The 23,575-nt window shown below is 39.0% G+C and overlaps 1 protein-coding gene across 1 annotated transcript in view; it reads right to left on the bottom strand.

The window, feature by feature from the left end:
- The window catches only part of EIF2AK3 (eukaryotic translation initiation factor 2 alpha kinase 3), a 65,994-nt gene that overhangs the window by 35,674 nt on the left and 6,745 nt on the right, over positions 1–23,575 (bottom strand). Inside the window, exon 2 of the mRNA XM_059405642.1 lies at positions 18,411–18,540. Coding sequence (XP_059261625.1) covers positions 18,411–18,540 — 130 coding nt within the window. The remainder of the gene's footprint in view (positions 1–18,410; positions 18,541–23,575) is intronic.

Here is a 23,575-nt window from a genome sequence, read left to right as displayed (position 1 = left end):
GGAACACTGGATAAGCACACAATGAAATTTCTTTTTCCTTTTTCTTTTTTTTTTTGTGAGAGGGAGTGCATGTGGGAATGTGCATGCATACATGTGGGGGGGGGGGGGGGGGGCCGTGGGCAGAGGGAAAGGGAGAGAATCTTCAGTAGACTCCATGCCCAGCTCTGAGCCTATCATGGGGCTTGAATTCACGACTCTGAGATCACGACCTGAGCTGAAAGCAAGAGTTGGACATTTAATCTACTGAGTCACCGAAATGAAGAAATTTCCTTTTCTTTTTAACAAAAGAGTAGAGAGACTGTATTCTTCAGAATGTCAATATCATGAAAGAAAAAGTCTGTGGGTAAATCTAGATTAAAAGAGTCTAACAAGACAAATAAATATACTACCTGACTCCAGACCAGAAGGTGTACTGGACGTTAAGGACACTACAAAAGATATTACGGTGTCCTTTAGGGATATTGTGGGTTTGGTTCCACCTCAATAAAATGAGTCAAATGAATTTTTGGTTTCTCAGTGCCTGTAAAAGTTATGTTTATGCTATACTGTAGTCTATTAAATGTGTGCTAGCATTCTGTCTACCAAATTCTGTCTACCAAATCATGTACACAGCTGAATTAAAAAATACTTTTTTTAGTCTATTAAACGTGTGCTAGCATTCTGTCTACCAAATTCTGTCTAACAAATCATGTAAATTAAAAAATACTTTTTTGTTAAAAAAAATGCCAACCATCATCTGAGCTTTCAGTTAGTCACAATCACTGATCACAGATCACCATAACAAATATAATGAAAAAGTCTGAAATACTGTGAGAATTACTGGTGGTGACACACAGACGTGAAGTGAGCAAATGCTGTTGGAAAAATGGTGCTGACAGACTTGCTTGATGCAGGGTTGTCACAAACCCTCAATCTGTAAAAATGCAGTATCTGCAAAATATATCTTGTACGAGATAAACTCACAAAATGCAAAATGGATGGCAGATTAAAGTACCAATATAAATTTATGAAGTTGACAACTATGCTGTGATTATGTTAAGAGAATATCTCTGTTAGGAATAGATACTGAAGTATTTGAGAGTAAAGGACCCCAATGGATGGATAGCTGATTTATCTCCAAATGTTTTAGGGGAAAAAATTGCGTAGGAGAGGCTATGGGAAAGAAAAAGTAAGAAAGAGAGACAACTCAAAAGATAAAGCAAACAAGGTTTGGGGTAGGTAAACCTCAGTATAAAATGATTGATCCCTTTTTTGGGGGGGGTATCATTTTTACTTGTGTAACTTTTTGTAGTTTGAAATTATTTCCAAATAAAAGGTTGAAAAGAAAAGGATGGTACTCAAGAGCCATACAAGAGCTCTGTAATTAAACTCAGAAGGCTATATTATGAAAACAAACGTTCATCATAATTCTGGGTATTTGAAGATCACTATTGCTCTTTACTGAAAAAAACATCGGGGGCATCTGGGTGGCTCAGTGGGTTAAAGCCTCTGCCTTTGGCTCAGTTCATGATCCCAGGGTCCTAGGATCGAGCCCCACATCAGGCTCTCTGCTTGGCAGGGAGCCTGCTTCCCTTCCTCTCTCTCTGCCTGCCTTTCTGCCTACTTGTGATCTCTGTCTGTCAATTAAATAAAATAAAAATCTTTAAAAATTTTTAATAAACTCTAAATGGGATCAATATACTGCCTCATACAGTTTTCACATTACTATCTTATTCTTTGCTTTCTTATTTTGTTTTTTAAAAATTAAAACTTTTCTTTTAATCTTTTGTAGAACGTCCATCTTGAAGCTGTCATTAAGAACCGAGTTAGGTCATTAGTATACATACCCTATGAAAACAGTATGTAGCTAATATGATCTCCCATTTTGAGTTACCTATCAGTGAGAAAATCAAGTATTTACTGCTTCCTACCCTTCATCTTATGTTAGGTATTCTTTATTTTATTCACTAGAACAGTAAATTCAAATTATGATAAAGTTAAAAAATAGGTATTTCAGTCATCTGGTCATATCAACAATAGTTCTAGTTAAGTACAAACAAGAAAAGCAGGTGTGCATCACTAAAAGAAAGAGGAAGAGGAGTCAGAGGGTCTGTAGGAAACAGATAACATTTATTTTTACTTGTTTCCTCTTCCATTAACCACCTCTTTTCTCCTAAAGCAGTAACAAACAGATCCTTAAGAAACATAATTAAGTGCTGCAAAAACCCCCAAAACTAAAAAACAAACAAAAAGCTGTCAAACTAATATGGACTACAATTCATCTCTGCTATAAGATGGATTTACATGCCTCCAAATGTAAAAGAAAACAAACTTTTGCACAGTTAAAAGTAGGGTTTAGTGCTCACTTTGGCCACACATATACTAAAAAAAAAAATTAGACACATACGTACATACATACATACAGATACGTGGTTTAAACAAGCAAGAAGATTTGACATGATGGACCATACTGAGAAAAGCTGCCTTGTTTATAAAAGTGAAACCTTCAGCAGCATCAACTCGGTGAGAAAAGTGCAAAACCCAAAGCAATAAAAAAGCCTTCTGATTTAATACTTAATTATCATGTCATATTTCTGGAGGATGATTTTAAAAGCTCACTTTGAAATTGCTGCTCTTTGCTAATTGGCTGCTGATGAGTCATCCCCAGGGCTGCTAACCTTTGCACCAATCCTGGTGAAGTCTTTCAGGCTGCATATGTGAAAGCAGATGGCGCTTTTCCTTGACAGCCTCAAGAAATGCTATATGCACTCCGTTCAGGTAGTGAGATGACATCAGCCCTCACCAGAGCATTACCTCACCCTCCCAGCACAGGAATGAGTCACTCAGAGTCAGCTGCAAATCTCTTGGTAGAAAAAAATGTAGGTTACGGTGAAGTGATGCATTTTCACATTCCACTGATTCGTCTCCGTGAGCAGCTGTTTGCTCAGATTCACTGCTCTGCCTCTCAGGCTAATTGCATGACTTGCTTCCTCTAGCAGTCATTTTTTAAAAATATAAATTCTTGTTATTTTATGGGCTTTTTTTCCCCCCTCTTCCATTTGTTTTTTCCTGTTCATAATTTTAAAATAAAAGGTTATCGCATTCGTTGGCAAACTCATGCCAAAGAGCCAATCAAGATCTTTATCTCTGCAATCGCAAAGCAGTCTGGTAAAATAATTCAATTTCTATTTCTGAACAAAACCTAAATAGCATAATGAATACCAGTGGCACATGTAATCAGGGAGCACTATTTGAAATTAGAGTGTGAAAATAAAAATCCTATTGCTAAGTGACAGAAGGAACTTCAACTGAGAAAAATGTAGGATGTGCTACTACTAAAATGAATATAATCAGCAATAAATACACAAATTCTTGTAACTGTATAAAATACATTTTTAAAATTTGGTTCTTCCTTCTTTTTCTATGTACCCTCACCCCTCATCATGGGCACATATACTTTTGGGGGTATATCCAACTTTATTTTAACTTATTCTGGACATTCTCAAACATACAAAGTATAAAGAGACAATCCCTCACGCATCTATCACTCAGTTTCAACAAGTAGCAAATTTTGCCAATTGTTTCATCTGTTCTCCATCCACCCAGGACATATATTTGTTTACTAGAATGTTTTAAAGTAAATCCCAGACATCATGCCGTTTCACCTATAAATACTTCAGGGATTCATTGCTGAGAAGTAACTACCATGTCAATATCACATCTAAAAGAACCGAGAGTAATTCCTTAAAATCATCTAATATTTATATTTCCCTGATTGTCTCAAACATATACAATTGGTTTTCTCCAACAAGGAATTCAAACTCTATGTATTAAATTTGATTCTTTTCTGCCCTTGTAGGAGCCCCTCTAACTCCCTCTTTTACGCACTGATTTGCTTGAGAAACCAGAATATTATTTATCTGCAGACTGTCCCAGAGTTTGGCTTTTGCATGTCATTTAACTTGTTCCTTTATCCTCTGTATTTTCTTGAAAGTGTGTTTTTAAACCTGGAACTTTGGTCTGATGCAGGTTTGGTTTTCTTATAAGATTACTGCATAGGTGGGACACCTGGGTGGTTCAGTCAGTTGAGCGTCTGCCTTCAGCTCAGGTCATGATCCCAGGGTACTGGGATTGAGTCCCACATCAAGCTCCTTGCTCAGCCAGGAGGCTGCTTCTCCCTCTGCCTGCTCTGCCTGCCATTCCCCCTGCTTGTGCTCTCTCTCTGCCCCCCCCCCCCCCCCAAAAAAAAGACTACTTCATAGGTAGCACTATACACCTTCTGTTACATCAAAGGCCAGCAAGCTACAGCTTAGACTCCAAACCTGACCCACTGCCCGTTTTTGTAAGTAAAGCCTTATAGGGTCACGGTCATACCCATTTATTTATGTATTATCTGACTGCTTTCCCCCACAACTACATAGACCATCAGGCCCACAAAGCCCAAGATACTCACTGTCTAGCCCTTTATAGAAAAAATTTGCCAACCCCTGTGCTATGTCATATTTGTTACTATTAATCAGTAGATTTGGGGAAGTCAGCCTGATCTCTCCATTTTAAAGTGTTCCATCACCTTTTCGCCATCTGACTATCAATTGATGACCTACTATTTCAGTAAAGGAACAAAATCATGACATCTAATCCTGTATCTTCCTGCATTTATTAATGAGAGTTTTTCTATATATAAGAAGTTTCTCTCCTGTAGCCTTGGAAGCTAGATTTACATACACTATTATTTTCTCAAGGGGTGATTCAGACGTTAAATCCTTTCAAATCTAAAGAGTTGCATCCAGTGTTCCCTGACCAGGAGAGAGGGAAAAAGAGTACGCTGGTCCTGAGAGATACAAAAGCCAAGTCCCAAGTACAAGCTAAAAAGCAATAAAGTTAAAAGGGAAGAGAAGGTGAACAAAAGGGGTCATAAACAGCATATGGTAAGACTCAGACCTGTCAAGAGTACAGATAAGGAAGAAGGAACAAAGGCTATGAGAAAGGACAGGAAAAAGCTATTCTGGAATATTCACTAAAGGGGCACATCTCAAGAACTTGTCCCACCTCAAGAACTCTAAGCATCTCTAGAATAACACAAGAGTTGATGCTTCCAATGATGATCTCAAGGAATAAAAAGATAAAATTCACGAAGACTGGGAAGATGTCAAGTACAAGAAAAGCATTCCACTGGCAGTGTTAAATTGTTGACTTTTATTAGATGGAAATCCCCTTTTCTCTGAACAATTACTTTGCTGGCCATGCTAGCTGTTTTGCTAACATGGGGCTACAGCAGGCATCCAACAAATGAAATGGAGCTGTGTGCACACGGTAATGAGTGCACCTCACCCAGCTTCATTTCTGGGTCCCTGACTCTACATGTCACTTGCTGTGTGACCTTGGACAAAACCAACACTACACTATTTTATAAAACTCCCCACACTGGGGCGCCTGGGTGGCTCAGTGGGTTAAAGCCTCTGCCTTCGGCTCAGGTCGTGATCCCAGGACCCTGGGATTGAGCCCCGCATCAGGCTCTCTGCTCAGCAGGAAGCTTGCTTCCTCCATTCTCTCTCTCTGCCTGTATCTCTGCCTACTTGTGATCTCTGTCAAGTAAATAAATAAAATCTTAAAAATAAAAAACCTCCCCACATTAACTTACTGTACTTGATCCTCAAATTCAGTCTCCGTGGCTATTTTTTTAAAGATTTTATTTATTTATTTGAAACAGAGAGAGCGAGCGAGCACAAGGGGAGGGAAGGGGCAGAGGGAGAGGGAGAAGCCGACTCCCTGCTAAGCATGGAGCCTGACACGGGGCTCAATCCCAGGACCTTGAGATCAGGACCTGACCCAAAGTCAGACACTTAGGGGACTAAGCCATCCAGCTGCCCCTCCATGGCTATTTTCAAAGGTGTGTCTTTTGGTCCCCAGACAGCTGATGTTTCTTCCTCTCTGGGGATCCACAGGCCTCCTGCTTTTCTCCACTCCTATCCCTGTTGTCCCAATTCCTCCAAGGTCAGAACAGAAAGGGATTTTGACATTCTCTGGAATTAAATTAAGACCAAAGGAGGATTTAGGAGTGACTTAAGAACAGGTACAGAAAGGAAGAACAGGAGTATGTTTACATAAGGTGAGTTCTGAGTGCCTGAGAGAGCTCTCCAGGCAGAGACGTTAAGGAGGCATTTGCCTGCACAGGTCTGCAGCTAAGAGGAAAGGTCTGGGCTGGAGAGAAAAATAAGAATTGCTGCTGTCATAGGAACAGAGACACAATCTCCTTGAAAGAGAATAGGGTGAGAAGGTGACCTATACCCAAACTTCTAGAATTCTAAAATTTAAAAATTCTGGCAGAACAATGAGTCAGAGAAAAAAGTGCTTCAAGTGATCGGTTTTAGCAGAATTTTAGGAACTTTCCTATTTTCTTCCAGGTTGCCCCAACTGCTAGTTGGTGTGAATACTTTGCAAAGATTTATAAATATAAATACTTCCATAGTTAGAGATAACTGGCTTGTAATACAAATGCCTCACAAGGAAACCATCTGCTTCATCACAGTCTCATGGAAAGTCTCAAAGCAGTAAAGAATGTCAAGAAACCCTTTCCATTTTGAATGTGGAGGAATCTTTCCCACTTAAAATCTTTCATTGGTTTCCAATGGCTCAGGATAAAATCCCAAATACTCAACACAGCTTCCTAGGCCCTGTTATTAGCTGGCCCTGGCCTCCCTCAACAGGCTCATCTCTCCTACAACCCCCCAGCCTGCACGCTTGTTGCCATCCTCCGGTAATTCTCACCGCCAAGGCCTCCACGCAGGCCATTTCCTCTCCTGGAGCAGTCTTTCCCTGCTGCTCTGCCCACCTCTTGCCTGGGCAGCTCCTTCTCCTCATGGGATCTTGGTTGTAAACACTGTCTCTTCTGAGAAGGCTTCTCTGGCCTCCTATCTACATAGGCCAGGCCTCCTTGCTAAGTCTCTTCAATCCACCCACGCATGTGGCCGTTTCCACAACTACATTATTTACACTGTAATTATTCCAGCTGGCTCCACATGATGCTTCATAAGTTCCACGAGGGCAAGGATCGCCATGTGTCCTGGGCGCTGCTGTACAGTGCACAGTCCTGCCAGACTCCCACCCCACTAAAAAGGGGTTCCGTTTGGGACATCCCACTAGGGATGTCTAAGAGGCATTAAGTGCTCATGATATGCTAAGCAGCATGCGAAGTCTGCTATATACATGATGTCTTTCAGCAAATCTGGGTAAAGCACATTAAGAATTATAACTATTATTATAGAAAATGCAAATACGTAAGTACTGAAGTATTTCAAAAAGCATGAAGCACTGTTGTTCAAGATACTGAATGAAGCCACTCTGGGCAGAACACATAAGAGAGGAGAATAGAGGACAAGGGACAGGCCCAAAGCTCAAAGTCTGGCCAGCTCCAGAAGGACCCAGCAGGGAATGGTAAGCAAGTTGAACCTTATTTTAAATGTAATAGGGAGGCTTCAGGCAGAGGAGAAACAGGTTGATGTAGTCTTTTAACGGCATTCAGATGGCAGCATGGAGACTGCTGAGAGCAGACAACAGAGGAAACAGGGGAGCAATTGGGAGGCCTGTGCAGTGGTCCAAGGGAGGTGGTGGGGGCTTGCATCATGAGGAGCCATGGTGCTGAAGAGAGTAAATGGGTCAATGGAATGTTTTGGAGGGAGAGCAAAGGGACTTGTTAATGGAGCAAGTCTGGAAGACAATGAAATGAAAGGAACTCAAGGATGACTTGTAGGTTTCACCTAAGCCACAGGGAAGACTGAGGTTGAGGTTGCAAATACTGATTTGATGTGACTTTTAAACCTTCCTCTACATAGAGATGTAAAGTCAGCCATCAGCTCTATCAGCAGAGATGTATCTGGGGTATCAACAGCACACAGGTTCTGTTTAATTCCAAGAGCCCAGAGATCATAATTTATTAACCAGTATCCTTTTGAAATACAAAAAATGTTCATAAAATAGTGTTATTCATGATTTTAAAATTTAGAAACAACCTACAACCAACAACATTTTAAGGAACATACAAGTTGTTTCTAAATTTTAAAATTATGAATACTCTATGATGAACATCTTTTATATTCCAGGTTCTTCTTTAGGAAAGACTGCCAGAAAAGGAACTCCTGGGAATTTTCCCCCAATGTATGGATTTCTTTTTAATTGTAATTTGAAATAATTTTAGATTGAGAGAAAAGTTGCAAATTAGTACAAAGAGTTTCTATAAACCTTTCATCTAGCTTCCCCTAATGTTACCATCTTGAAACTTAGAAATTGGAAGAATGTCATTAATAAATTATAGACTGTATTTAAATTTCACGAGTATTTTCACTAATGTCCTTTTTCTGGTCCAGGATCCAGTCTAGGGTTACATACTGTATTTTCATATTTTTCTGTTTCCTACAATCTGTAACAGTTCCTTAGTCCTGCTGTTGTTCAAAGCCTTAGACCTTAAGGCTTTTGAAGAGCACCAGTCAGGTGTTTTGTAGAATGTCTCTAAATGTGATTTTGCCCAATGGTTTTTCGTGATTAGATTGAAGTTATGCATTTTTGGCAAGAAAACTATAGGAGTGATGTTGTACCCTTCTCACTGCATTAGGAGGCTCCTTCTCACTGCATTAGGAGGCTCCTAAGGATGGTAAGTCTTCTTTTCGTTGATGTTAACCTTCATCACTTCGTTAAGGAGATGTCTGGTATCTGCTGGGTTTCCCCACTGTACAATTCCTTTTTTTCCCTTGTAAAGAATAAATATTTGAATGATGGGAGATTTTTTAAGACTATGCAAAAAAAAAAAAGCATGAAGCATCAGAAAGAGGACAGGGACTTGTCCAAAGATCTAGGTTTGAGTCTTGGCTTTATCATATTGGACAGATCTCTGACCCATTTTGAGCTCTAATTTTATCATCTGAAAAACAGGAGCTAATAAGAATATTTATTTTATGGGGCACCTGGGTGGCTCAGTAGATTAAGTGACTGACTTTTGATTTCAACTCAGGTCATGATCTGAGTCTTGAGATTAAGCACTGAGTTGGGCTCCACGCAGGGCGTGAAGCTTGCTTAGGATCCGCAACCCCCCTTCACATGCACGCTCTCTCTAAAATAACATTTAAAAAGAATATTTTACAAGGTTATGTAAAGATTAAATAAGAATGGCTTTGGTATCACTTTATACACTATAAAATAATAATAAAAAAAGTTGTTATGTATATGTAATGCTACTCTGAATCTCTAACATAATTCATGTGTATATGCATATATATGTATACTTATTAAAGAAAAAAATGTTTGAAACAAAATATAAACTCTTCATTTGAGTAGTTATGAATTCATCATGAACCTTCCTTTATTCTCTACAAGGTAACTTCAGAAAGTAACTATGGTTCATGATCACCAAATTTCAAAAATTGCAAAAAAGCTTTTAGCATTTAAATAGCTTCTCCAAAAGTAAACTCAAGGAGAAAGCAGAAAGCTTAACTATGCCATATCAATTATTTCTTTCCCAACCCTGGATTTACAACACCCCTTTTAAAAAAAAACAAAGCCTCAAAGGTAAATAAAGAGGAATTCAATGTAAGGATTAAATACACCAAACTGTACCAGTCTTGATTTACCAGAAATCTCTATCAATCCTAAAATGCTCCTTTATCACGTAGAAGTTCTAAAGGATTGTAAACTACTTTATTTATCACAAAGATGAACAATATTAAAGTTAACAGGCATATTTTTGTATATGTTGTTTCCTTAAAAATGATACACTGTGTATTCAACATAAAATGGTTAACTTTTAATAAACAAAAACCAGTAAGTAACTAGATGACTAGATGCCAGAATTGACTTCTGTGACTTTCTTTTTTTTTTTAAAGATTTTATTTGTTTATTTGACAGACAGAGATTACACGTAGACAGAGAGGCAGGCAGAGAGAGAGAGAGGGAAGCAGGCTCCCTGCTGAGCAGAGAGCCCGATGCGGGACTCGATCCCAGGACCCCGGGATCATGACCTGAGCCGAAGGCAGCGGCTTAACCCACTGAGCCACCCAGGCACCCGACTTCTGTGACTTTCAAAGAAAAAAAAATGTTCTAGCACTGTACTAAGGAAATACTTTTTTTATTTCCCAGAAAACCTTGAAATTATCATGATAGGGAGAATAAAGAAAGCTTTTCTGCTGAAAGTAAAGTGTTCCTGGGAATCATACTTCACAAACTAAGGAAGAGGGCACGGTTATCAACTACTAGATGATCTAACGTGAGGGATTATGAGGTCCTTAGGTAGATCTGGGTATTAGAGAAGGCATCCCACGTGATGTGCTTAAGAGGAAATGTAGACTTTTTTTTTCTTAAAAAGGAAATGCTGAAGAAAAAACAAATCCTGAAGCCTTTTGGTTATTTCTTGTCATCAAAGATTGTGAATTAACACCCAGAGCAGTGAGATGCCAAGGAGATAATGACTATTTCATTCATTCTTTTTTTTTTTTTTTTAATCAAAGATCTTATTTATTTATTTATTTATTTGAGAGAGAGAGAGAGCGAGCAGGGGGAGTGGGAGAGACAGAAGCAGGCTTCCTGCAGAGTAGGGAGCCCGATCCCAGGACCCTGGGATCATGACCTGAGCCCATGGGCAGATGATTAACGACTGAGCCACCCAGGCACCCCTGAGCCACCCAGGTGCCCCTATTTCATTCTTTCTTTCCTCAAACTACATTCAACCTATAGAACAAAATACCTCAAAAAGTACTGAGGTAAAAGTTAGTTTTAGACATACTTTTCACATTCACGATGAAAAACACCGATTTTAGTAACTTCCTCTCCCTTCATTTAGATCATTATACATTCATGAAGTAGGTAATATGCATGCGAAGTCAATTTCCTAAAAAATAAGGTCAAATCAATTTCTCATTTAGCAACATGCATGCTAGAGTAAACTGGTTTAGTTCACAGCAATGCTTTCACCCATGCTAAGGGATTAATAAAACAAAATTAAATCAAAGCACTGTTTCATTTCTATAATTAAAAGAAAAGCAATTAACCTAAGCAATTATTTACATATTGCATTGCTACATGACTGAATTGAAAGTGACTTTTCCAAATATATTGCAATCTTCAAGGATAGATCCAAGCCCAAAATGTGCTGGTTTATGCACAAATGAAAAAACTAAAATGACCAGACACCTTTCAGTGTAAATTGGAGAATCTTTAAAACAGATTACGGATCTTCTCTTAATAAAAGCACTATCCTCACCGTCAACTAATGAATTCTTTGTGAGCAAATCAAGTTAACCATTAAGAGTATACCCTTTTCAAAGGCTCTCCTCACCCCCACCTATGAAGGCCCTTTTCAATGAATGCAGTCTGATGAGGGGTGAGGAAGAAGCTGGAAAGCTCTAGCATCATAGTTGTCTGTTTCTGCACCTGTCTGAAACAGAAAGGCGGTGTCCCTAGGGGAGAAACATGCCGAAAATAAAACAAAACCCCAAATTCTAACTATAGACTTATAATAGAGTTGTTTGTTCTTTTTAAGAGGGGGAAGAAAAAGGCATTTTAACAGAAAACTGAAACAAAAGAACAAATATGGTATCTCTAAAGGTATAGGTATTATCTAAGGACAAACTATTCACATGTATATAATTATAACATGCATTCTAAATAAAGATAAGGAAGGTCTCAGTGTTTTTATGAATGTGCTCCAAACACAGAAAGTGGATAGTTCAAGAATATTATATCTACTTAGATTTGAAGTGTGATCCAAGTGTCACCCACAGACCCCAAAGAAAAACTATGCCAATAATTTACAGAACAAAATTTTAAGACAACCAAGGAGAGGCACCAGGGTAGCTCAGTTGGTTAAGTGTCTGCCTTTGTCTCAGGTTGCAATTCTGGGGTCCTGGCCTCAAGCCCCACACCAGGCTTCCTGCTCAAAGGGGAGTCTGCTTCTCCCTCTGCCCCTCCCCCTGCTGGTACAAACACACACACAGACTCGCTCTCTCTCTTTCCAGCAAATAAATAAGTAAAATCTCTCTCTCCCTCTCTCTCAAATAAATAAACAAAACCTTTAAAAAGAAAATAAGACAACCAATTAAGAACCACAGCCAAACCTCCTCGTTGCTTTTTCTAGGTTTAATTTGCATATAAATTACCAGAGGAAAGCAAATCAGATTTCACCTCAGGTGGTCTTCTCAAAAATTAAAAACAAAATACTCAGCTACTATTATGTAAGTATTAGGCTTAAAACCTAGGGCACATCTGTTATAGCTAATGGAGTAAACTTATACACACACACACACACACACACACACACACACACAGTTTTAGCTTGGTTTATTATCATTATTCTTTTGAGGAAGTTTGTAAATACCTAATCAAGAGGAAAGAGTGGCAAATCAGATCTGTGTCCCAAGACACCTCAACCTTCCAACATCAGACTGTTCTAAATATAATGTAAAATGCTTGTTTAATGAAACCATCAATCTCTCTTATCCTCTAGGAATTTATTTTTTCACTGACATAATCAAAACCCCACTAAAGCAACATAATACACTATTTTATATGCCTTTTGGATCAGAGAAGGTTAAAGATCATATCAGAACAGGCCAGGAGGCAATAACATATGCACCTAATGGTAATTTCTAATGAATGAATTGAGTGCTTTATTTATTTATTTATTTTAAAGATTTTACTTATTTACTTGACACATAGGGAGAGATCACAAGTAGGCAGAGAGGCAGTCAGAGAGGGGGGAAGCAGGCTCCCTGCCGAGCAGAGAGCCTGATGTGGGGCTTGCTCCCAGGCAGAGGCTTTAATCCACTGAGCCACTCAGGCGCCCCAAGTGATTTATTTTTTAAAAGAATCCTTAAATGTAGTTTAAAAAAAAAGGAAGGGGCGGGTTAATGCCTCTGCTTCGGCTCAGGTCATGATCCCAGGGTCCTGGGACAGAACCCCACATTGGGCTCTCTGCTAGGCAGAGAGCCTGCTTCCTCCTCTCTCTCTGCCTGCCTCTCTGACTACTTGTGATCTCTGTCTGTCAAATAAATAAATAAAATATTTTTTTAAAAAAAAGGGGCGGGGAGTTGAAAACTCCCTCTAGATAATTTACTTACATGTATCATGTCTCTGATGGTACTTGATCCCTGAAGCTGCAGCAATCTTTAAGAGTTAGTACAATCCCATAATTTTACAGAGAAGGAAATTAAAGCTCTGTTGAACTGAAGGATTTAGCTGGGCCATCTAGTCAGTTAATTGAAGAACCCTGACATTCCAGAACTCAAGATCCTGAATCCAAGCTCCTCCTCCATAATCCTACACAGTGTAAGAAGTTCCTGTGTGGCTTTATTTTATTATTTCAGCAAAAGTACATGTGATTCATCAGCAATTGCTCTATCATTAATAACTTAAATTTTTTTAAAATTTATTTATTTATTTGAGAGAAAAAGAAAGATAGCAAGAGAAAGCATGAGCAGGGGCAGGGGAAAGGGAGAGGGAAAAGCAGGCTCCCCACTGAGCAGGGAGCCTAAACCAGGACTGGACCCCAGGACCCTGGGATCATGACCTAAGCCAAAGGCAGATGCCCAATTAACTGAGCAACCCAAGTGCCCCAGTAACTTAAAAATTTTTATACAGTTGGGGCACCTGGCTGGATCAGTTGGAAGAGCATGCAACTCTTGATCTTGGGGTTGTGATTCAAACCCCATGGGGGTGGTGGAGATTGCTCAATAAATAAAAGTTTAAAAAATTATTACACAGTCTATCAAATCCTTTTCATTAGATTAATAAGTGGCTTTACTAATTGCTCCACAGGGAATATATCTTCCCTGATCTTCTAGGTTTTATCTGTTTCCTCTTCATAGCATTCTTGATGAAAGCATGGAAAGAACAACATTCTAATACAGAGGTCCCCACGTGGAGCCATGGATCTACCTCCTGTCATCTGGATGGTTTTGCCTTTATCTCTGTACCAAACACTGGGCTTCAGACAGAGAAAATTAAAATTAACTATTTCTCACAAAAATTTAGGGCCCTTCATAAAATACCGGATCAGGTGCATTTAAAAAGGTAACATAGCTCTATGCATCATATTCAAGGCATTTCAAATAGCAATTTTTTATCTTCTTTCTGTGGTATTTTAAGATTTTATTTATTTATTTGAGAGAGTGAGAGAAAGTGAGTGAGAGAATGAGTGGGGAGGAGGGGCAGAGGGAAAGGGAGAAACAAACTCCCTGCTGAGCAGGGAGCCCAACTTGGTGCTCCATCCCGGGACCCTGGGATCGTGACCTGAGCTGAAGGCAGACACATAACCGACTGAGCCACCCACGTGTCCTTTTTGCGGTATTTTGTCCAACTTCTGAACACAACTTGTAGATGCTGAGCAACGCATACCTTGCTGAGGAACAGATGACTCAAGCTCACAATACTTTCCTATTCATCTTACACAAATATTCTTATAATATTTCTATCCCATACTAGATCAGCAATTCTCAAACTGTGGTCTGCATATGCTTTTAGAGGTGCACAGAGTTAAGAAGCTTTGCTACTCAGGTGTTATTTGCTTCCTTACTGCAGTGATATTTGCACTGAGGATATAAAAGCAATGGTGACTAGGGGCGCCTGGGTGGCTCAGGCGGTTAAGTGTCTGACTCCTGATCTCAGCTCAGGTCTTGATCTCAGGGTCATGAGTTAAAGCCCCAATGCTGGGCTCCATGCCGTACTTAAAAAAAAAAAAAAAGAAGAGGAAAGAAAAAGAAAAAGCAATGGTGACTAAAACTGCTGGTGCCCTAGCACGAAAATCAAGAGAATCAAGCACCAAACTAGCAGTCATTGTACTTTTCACTGGTATATACTCAGAGCAAGAAGAAAAAAAAAAAAAAAAAAAAAAAAGGGAAAGAGAAAAGTTTCCCTTAAGAATGTTCTGATGAAGCAATAGAAAGTATTAATTTCATTCTTTCAGGACCTGAGCACACATCTTTTTACTCTTCTGGCATGCCCCCAGAGGAAGTACGCAAGAGCACCCTGCCACATACCGAATGAAACACATCTTGTGTGGTCGAGTTGTGAACTGTCTGTTCACAGAGCTCTGTTTCTACTTAAAAAACTGAGGGGAAAAAGATGTTCATGAGACTTGGGTATCTGTCCGGTATTTTTTTCAAAAATATACAAAGTCACCCTCTCACTTGAAGGAAAATAACAGATTATATTTGTGATAAAATTCAAGTTTTCAAGTGAAAATTAGAATTTGGGAAAACCTCTCCCTACCAGCATGAGCTCAACAGTTTTCCAGGACTTAGAGACTTTTCTGATGAGATTAGTGGTAATAATAACAAATTTGATTTTTAAAATATTCTATCTACCAAGAAATAGGTCAACATCTGGAAGATCTGTATAACTTGTTGAATCAACATTTATCAAAGATGTTAGAACATCATGCATGAGTAAAAGGCAAGACAGACATATGGATGTTGATGTAACCCAGTACAGAATGTTCATTGATATGGTTTCAGATCCAACAGTGCAACTAACCTTTAAGAAATTTCCACTTGTTTTGGTATAGTATCAAAAAAGAATGATCCAATTATTCTAAAAAGGCTTCTAAAATACATCTTCCTTCTCTAACTACATATATGCATGTGCCTGGATTTTCTTCTTCATATAGTTCAACCAAAACAACAACACAATGCATTGAATGTGCTGAAGCAGATATGAAAACCGTTTTCTTCTATTAAACTAGAAACTAAAGAGCTTTATAAAAGTATAAAACAATGCCACCACTCTTCTCACTAAAATATTTTTAAACAAGAAACAATTCTTCATAAAAATATGTTTTTATGCTATCATCAATGGGTTCATTTTTTTAAATGATTTAATAACAAGTCTTTAAAATTTCTTTTTTAATCTCCAACATGATTTAAGTCTAGATAGACATAACCTATGGAAAAAGCTCTTTGGAACTCTCCACAATTTTTAAGAATGTTAAGGGTCCTGGGACATAACAGTCGGAGCCCTGCTCTACTAGATGAGCAGTCTGAGTTTGTGATGCGGAGGTGTACCCACAACGGGGAGATGGCCCCAGAGCAGGCAGAATGGAGCACAGTCAGGCAAGCCCGGGTTCAACTGCAGCTTTATCATCCAGCCAGTCTGCAATTTCAAGCAGATAACTTCTCTGAGCTTCCGTTTCCTCTTCTACAAAATGATACTAACACATCAACCTCAGGAGGATCTTTATGAGGATTATACTGTGTGTAAAGTACATAAGGTATATATTACAACTCCGAAAACAGTGTTGTTTCAAGAAATGGTCTTAAGAACCTGGCGTAGCAATAAAGTCTAGTAAACCTGTCATGTTACCCCAGAGGGTCAGTATCTTTAGATTTTCTGTTTTTTTCCCATAAAATAGAAAATGAAAATCTGGATAATGCAAAGAGGCCTCAGGATTCTTCTCCTGCATGGAAGGCGGCCAGTGAGCTTTTCATTTATTGTGTAAGAGTGACACAATGAAACTTCACAAATATGCTTGAGATTCAACATTTCACAAGTGTTCTAGCCAAAGGCTCTGGGGTTTGCAGTGTGTGGAAAGGAGGGCACTTAAAACAAGAGAGCCCTAATAAACCACAGAAAATGGTATGGACTAGGAACAATGAGAAAGTTGAACTGTACTTAATAAAATGGCTAACATATTTTAAACACACTCAATAGCACTCAAGATATTACAACTATTTGCATCTACTTTGTCAAACCATGCAATTTATCTTTTGTCCATGTGTCTATTTTACTTTGCAAACACACACATGCTTTGTACCACTAAGACACACCATAATATTACCTCAGATGTAAACAGCTTATAATCTTCTGATTTTGTTGATCATCTTTATCTAGTTTAAAAAATAAAGCAAAACATGCATACCCAAGCATAATCCCAGCAGAACACAAATCAATGAATGTTTAGCTTAAATGGCAATTCATCTGAATATTATACCTGATTCAAATTTAATAATGTAATTTATAATAAAATTGCTATTTATATTAATTTATATTAATAATTCACAATACAACAGAAGTTCAGTATTCTTCACAGATATTTTCAGCAAACTGTATGGTTTGATAAATAGTAAGTACTCTGAAAGCCTTGTCAGGGCTTAGCATACACAGAGGTGGGCAGTGCTGTTTCCCTAAGAACCTGCTTGGGTGCTCAAGGAAAGCATCCCGGCTGAGTTTACAGAAGAGCAGATGGGGTACTGGTAGCAGTATTCCCATCAGAAAATTCCATCACCACTAATCAGGTCATTCTTAAGTCCCTCATGTTAGGTTTTGTCTTTTTCAAAGTTGATACCAGCTGGAAAGCTTTTAGTTTTGTTTTGTTTTTAAGTAAGTAGGCTCCATACCCAGCATGGAGCCCAATGCAGGGCTTGAACTCATGACCCTGAGATCAAGACCTGAGCTGAGATAAAGAGTTGGATGCTTCTCTGACTAAGCCACCCAGGGGCCCCTAGAAAGCTTTCTGAAAGGGAACAACTGATGATGAGAGAAAAACAACAACAACAACAACACCCAGAGAGAGTGTCCCAGAGGAACAGACTGGTTAGATAGAAGGCTGAGGGTATTCTGGAAAACAGAGGTGACAGCTTCTATGTTAGCAGTTATAACCCAAAAGAGGGACTTACTTAGTTTAATGATTTAAACTAGAGAATAAGGCTCTAGAAGAGGATAGAAACTTCATCTATCAGAGTCCAGATAAAAGGTGAGAAAAATAAACACTCATTTAACCCACCCTGAACCTCAACAGAGTAGGCAGTGTCCTTACTTACTGATGAGGACACTAAAGTTCTGAGGAGCTAAGTTGCTGCCCAAGTCTTGAAGTCATGTGTCAGTTGAGTTTTTAGATGCACCAGCTCTCCTTTTGTTTTTGCAAATAATCAAATTCATCTAAAATAACATTCTTAGAAAATTTCATGCTTACAATTAGGATGTATGCTTAAGGCAAAAAGCAGGGAATAATTTATGAGATTTTGCAGTATGTATTTCTAACTATTAAGATGCAGTTAATAAGTTACTTATATTTACTTATATTTGTTTTGTTATTCCTAGGCACCTTGTGATAATAAGGGGGAAGAAATGATGATCAAATTACAGCTCAGATAATGAGCCAAACTGATTGATATAACAGGTAGCATTCTCAGTCACTCATGTATATGATTAACTCATTTAATATTCAAAACCATCCTAAGAAGTAGATGATATCAGCCGCTCATTTTAAAGAAGGGAACTGAGGAACAGAAAAGTTAAGTAGTTGCCAGAAGGTGATCAAGTTCATAAAAGGCAGACTGGCCTCACACTTAGGCCATCAGGCCCTGAGCCCCAGCTGTACCAGCAAATACATACTACGAGTATGAGCAACTGCTCATTGTAGGTTTTTGAACCAAAGTTTAATAGAAAATTCTTACCTCTGGTTTGCTGAGGCTGGATGAAACCAAGGAACCGGATCCCACGTCCAAATCCCACTGTTTTTTACCATGATTCTCAGGATCCAAGGCAGCAATTCGCCCATCTAAAGTGCTGATAATCACTAATGATCTATAAATTTAAAAATCAATAAGACAAAGTTTAAAAGGTATTAATGGTATCAAGCACTTACAGTATACACTGGAAAGAAAACCAGGCCGTCCTCAGACCTCTGGCTGCTGGAGGAGAAGCGCCACCTCCTCACAACACTTGCAGTCTTGCTATCGCTGTTGGTCTAAAGCCCACCAAGACCACTGTAATACGGACTTTATCTGTTTATGTCACTTATAAAAAGCCCCAGACTCCTGCGTCACCACCCGTTCTCATACTGTAATTCCCACATGGAATTCAATATTCCCAGTGCTGTCCTCTTCTTCCTTTCCCCAATCCCTGAAACCAGAAACCATTCACTTGCCTTCTTGCTTGAGTAGAAACCTGGATCTTCCTGAGAACGTCACTTCCAAAGCAAAGAGACCACTTTTCAGACCACCTTCTTTCTCTCCTCTCTACAAATCCTCAGGATCAGATTGCTCCAGCCACTACCCCTCCCAGTAACTGTCTACTGATCCTTGGGTCACTAGCCTCACTCCTTGAGGATTTCAACTCCCAGTTTTAACTGTAACTATTAACACAGCCTTTGAGTTTTCATTATCTGTTAACCCTGCCTCATCCACTGCCATGGCAAGGTCCTAGCCCTTGGCATTACCAATTGCCACAACTCCCCTGCCCCACTGAAATTTCAAGCATTCCAGCCCCTGCCACCAATGCCTTTCCAGCTCATTTCCTCTGCTTCCCACTAATCTCTGACCGCCCCAGAGCATACAAGCCATCAATCTGACACTTTCACCCTAAGATGCACCATCATTAGGCCCTCACTTCTTTTTTTTACTGAGTTTAAATCCCACAGTCCTTCATTTTGACCACTTCCTGGCCCCTCACTCATCACACTTAGCAGAACTCCAACCCTGGTTAAATTCAATGATCTGCATTTTCTCACTCTTGCTTCCGTGCAGTTGAATGTGGCCAAAGGAAAACACAAACATGCTGACTGGACTCACTTTAATCATGGCCACCAATGTGAAAAGGGCTATTAATGCTGCCCCACCATCACAGCATACTACCTTGGTCTATCTACTCAACCAAAGGCCTAGGTTAAACTATGTTATTTCTCCTTTCTCCTGAATTTCCAACACTAGCTCTTCCAAGCTCATTCATCTCAGCAATAATCAAAAGAACGTCACTTCCAAGTCTTTCTTTATACTACCTGGACCCATGCATTCTACCTTTCCTCCAATTACTGCGGGTGACTTGTTCATGGTCCCATGTACTACCCACACTTTTCTGCCCAGACAGCAGATCCCTATTTGCCAGTCTTCACATCTCTCCTCGTGCTCTTATATCAATTATTTCCCCTCTACCAGAGCATTCCTCTCAATGTTCACACCTGCTATTATTTTCCCCAACCTAAAAACCCCCTCTAAGCTTCCAAACCACTCCATTTCGCCTCTGGAACAAAACTCCTTAAAAGAGTTCATAGACTTTCTGTCTCCAAATCCTCTCCCCTTCTTCTGTCTTGAACTATTTCTAATCAAGATTGTGCTTCTGCCACTTCACTTGAAAGGTTCCTGTTGGGGTCATTGAGATGACCTTCATCTTGAAAAATCCCAAGGTAAGGTCTCAGTTCACTTAACCTGTTTTAGCAGCACCTGACCAGCAACATCTCCTGCCTTTCATGTGACATACTCTTTGTGTGGCTTCCAGGACACTGTACTATCCTGATTTTTGTTTCTTAGTTGTAGGCTACTCTTTGTCAGTTTTATTTTCTGGTTCTTCCTCACTGCTTCTGTCTCTCAAAGTGTTCTCTACCCACATGTACTTTTTTTGATGGCCTCATCCAGTCTCATAGCTTAAAATACCATCTATATGCTGGCAACTCTCAAATTTGTATCTCTCCCTAACTCTGGACTTACATACCCAACTGCCTACCAGACTTATAGGGTAGAATGGCTTCTCCAGAATGACTTCTCTAATTCCTCAAACACATTGTGATTTTCCCTCAAGGCCTTTGCAGGTACAATTCCTTCTGTCTGGAACATATTCTCCTAGATATATAACAGGCCCACCCAAAATATCTGTTGAATGAAAGAATGTGTTATACAGTTGTTCTAGGAATTTGTTAGGTATATTTGTCTGCTTCAAAGGCTGTGCAAATTCCAAATACACACATTTATGTTTCACTTTAAGATTAAAAATACAACTTTCATCTTTTCTATTTCACTTGAAATACAATGTAAACAAATTCAAAGTGAAGCTATAAGTTGACCAAGACAAAACAGTTCAATAAACTCATTTGAAACCTTTCAAAGAACTTGTTTATTAAATGAATAAATTTATCAAGTAAATAAATAAAATTGTTAATTTACTTCCCCAACTATAGACTAATTCTCATTCTGAATTTTTCAAATGGTAACTCTAAGTCTAATTTGTGAAAATAAAGATTTTTGACACATTACAAATTCTAGTAATTTTAGATAACTAACCAAAATAAAAGGAACAACTCAACTACCCTCCCCACACATTACCCTGCTTTCTAAAGAGAGAGAGCAGGAACTAGGCGGGAAGATGGATACTATGAGGAAGAAAATTATTTTATAATGAAGAGCATAAAAAATTCATACCTTAGATGTGCCAATTTACAAATAAATGCAACAGAATCTAATTAAGTTAATGATCCAAGATTCCGAGCCAAGTTAACTCTTTCCTAGTACCACTGTAGAAATGTCTAATTATTCTGTTCAGTAACCATTAACCACAAATAAATGGCTTAATGAAAACCACTTTAATTGAAATAAAACTTAGTATAAGCAGTGTTAACCCATGAAAAATTTAGATCACTGCAACACTTCAGATACTATTTTTTGTTTTAAATTCAGAATGAACATTGTTTATCACCCTAGCCATTCTACTTATAACAACAACAACAAGAAAAACAAAACCCTGTAATTTTTCTGAGTATGTAATTTTTCTGAGCAGAGAATGGTAAAATTCTAGGTCTCATCTTCAAAAGAAAGAAAAATCCAACAATAAAATACGCATATGTGTCTGTGTATATAAAAACTACATTTTAATAAGTCACTTGGAGTTTAACATCTAACGATTCTTTCACGGACAACTTACTGCATTTGAGTCAAGAGTTCTGTTTTTTTAAACAAGATAGTTTTAGATTTTGTACTATATCTAGAGAATAAGTGTAAATTTGAGTAACAAACGAAATACAAACATAGGGGCAGGAACAATTAAGTATATTATTCTCTTAACTGCTTTTGATACTTAATGTAATCTGGTTCTTAGATTTGAATGGGGTACCCTTAATTCTTTTAACTCTCTTAATGGGAATAAGAGTAAATACCCTACAACTCCATCAGGCATTAAAACAAACAAACAAACAAACAAAAACCCCTTCACTTTCTCGTCTGCTACAAGCTAGCCATAATATTCACTGTGGGCACCTTCCCAAGCATGTCTCTGGAAGGAAGTACCCCTTCTGCTGTGGCTGAAATTGAGCAGCATGACAGGGCGTAAAAGATGCTACGATTTAGACTATTACATCTAATCACATTCTAAGAGAGAGATGCTCACGGACATACTACCAACTGAGAAAAGCATCAAGTAGACAGACAATGCTGAATGCAGGGATAAACAGAGGATAGCAGTGGATGTTCAAAACAAACATCAATCAGAGAAGAAAAATGAACCCCCCTCCCCAAATAGGGAGACTATAAGGCCATTTTATATCCCCACAATCCATTTGCTCCATTTTCAGGTTTCTATGAACAAGATAAAAACCCTTAACATATTCAAGAATTGGCGGGACTGCAGAGGCAGCATTTCCTGTGGAGAGAACTATAGCTCTGAAATCCTACCAGCGCTCACATCCCCATGACTATGCACTTGTTCTGCTCACCGCTTCATTCCACCTGCTTTCTCACAGGTAAGATCTGACTACTTCCCTGGGTCAGTAGAACTCAAACTGGCCTGATCATAAAAATTATCTGGGGTGCTTGTTAAAAGCCAGTAAACATTCCTGGGTCCCATCCCCAGATGGGGCTTGGGAGCCAGAGCTTGACAAGTATCCAAGCTGTCTTGCAATAAGACCAGGCTGGCCGATACTGACTTACCTCAAAGGACTGTTTCCTTGAGTAAAAGAATAATCTATTACCTGGATGAAGAAGGCCTATTGGCCAACTCTGCCAATAAACTCTTTAGAAACTTCTATCTCTTCCTTACACCTTGCTCTACTTTACAAAGGCATTTGTTTGGATGATTCAACAGTAAGCACTGTTCTCTTACGCATGACCCAATTCTTCAAAGCTATTCTCAAGGTTTTCAACAAACTCCTCCTGCCAGATCCATTCTCCTCATCAAATCTGTCTGCAGCAGCAGCTGAAAAAGTGCTGGGCTCCTTATTCTAGACCTTCTCCTTACTCCAGCTTCTACAAGGCCACTTCCCTTCATCCCATCATTCCTAGCGCTCTCAAACTCCAGGAAGCAGGCCATGGAATTCTGGCTTTAGCCATTGCCCACAGCTTCACCTGTAACATGACAGCTCCCAAACCTATATGGTGTTTACAGTCCACTGACTCTCTCCCCGCTCTAGTTCTGCATTTTCAGCAGGGCATGCTTGTTACCCGACAATGTGTTCAGATAAATCTCCTCTCCTACATAGTTCTCCATGTACTCTGTCACTTAACATTTACATCAGACAACAAGTCTACCTTCTCCCTCACACTCTACATTTAAACAACAGTCAGCTACTATTGATTCTATTTCTGAGGCTTTTGAATCTTGTCCTTCTTCATTACTACTGCCTTTGCCCTAGAATTGATTCTCACTTCTCATCAGAATACCTTCAAAAGCCTTTCTGGCATCTTTTCCTGCCTCAGGTCTCTGTCCCCTCTGCAAGTCCAACAGTTTTGTTTCTATAACAGAAATTCTATAAACTTCTGAAGCTTCCTGTGCTCACAGAATAAAGGCCACACTGCTTGGTATACCACATAGAGCCTTTCATAATCAGGCAAAATCCCCTACCCTACTGCCATACATACAC

This window comes from Mustela nigripes, chromosome 7 (genome assembly GCF_022355385.1).
Source record: "Mustela nigripes isolate SB6536 chromosome 7, MUSNIG.SB6536, whole genome shotgun sequence".
Classification (NCBI taxonomy): Eukaryota; Metazoa; Chordata; class Mammalia; order Carnivora; family Mustelidae; genus Mustela; species Mustela nigripes.
Note: the sequence above shows the minus strand (reverse complement) of the source record. Positions and strands in the feature narration are given on the sequence as shown.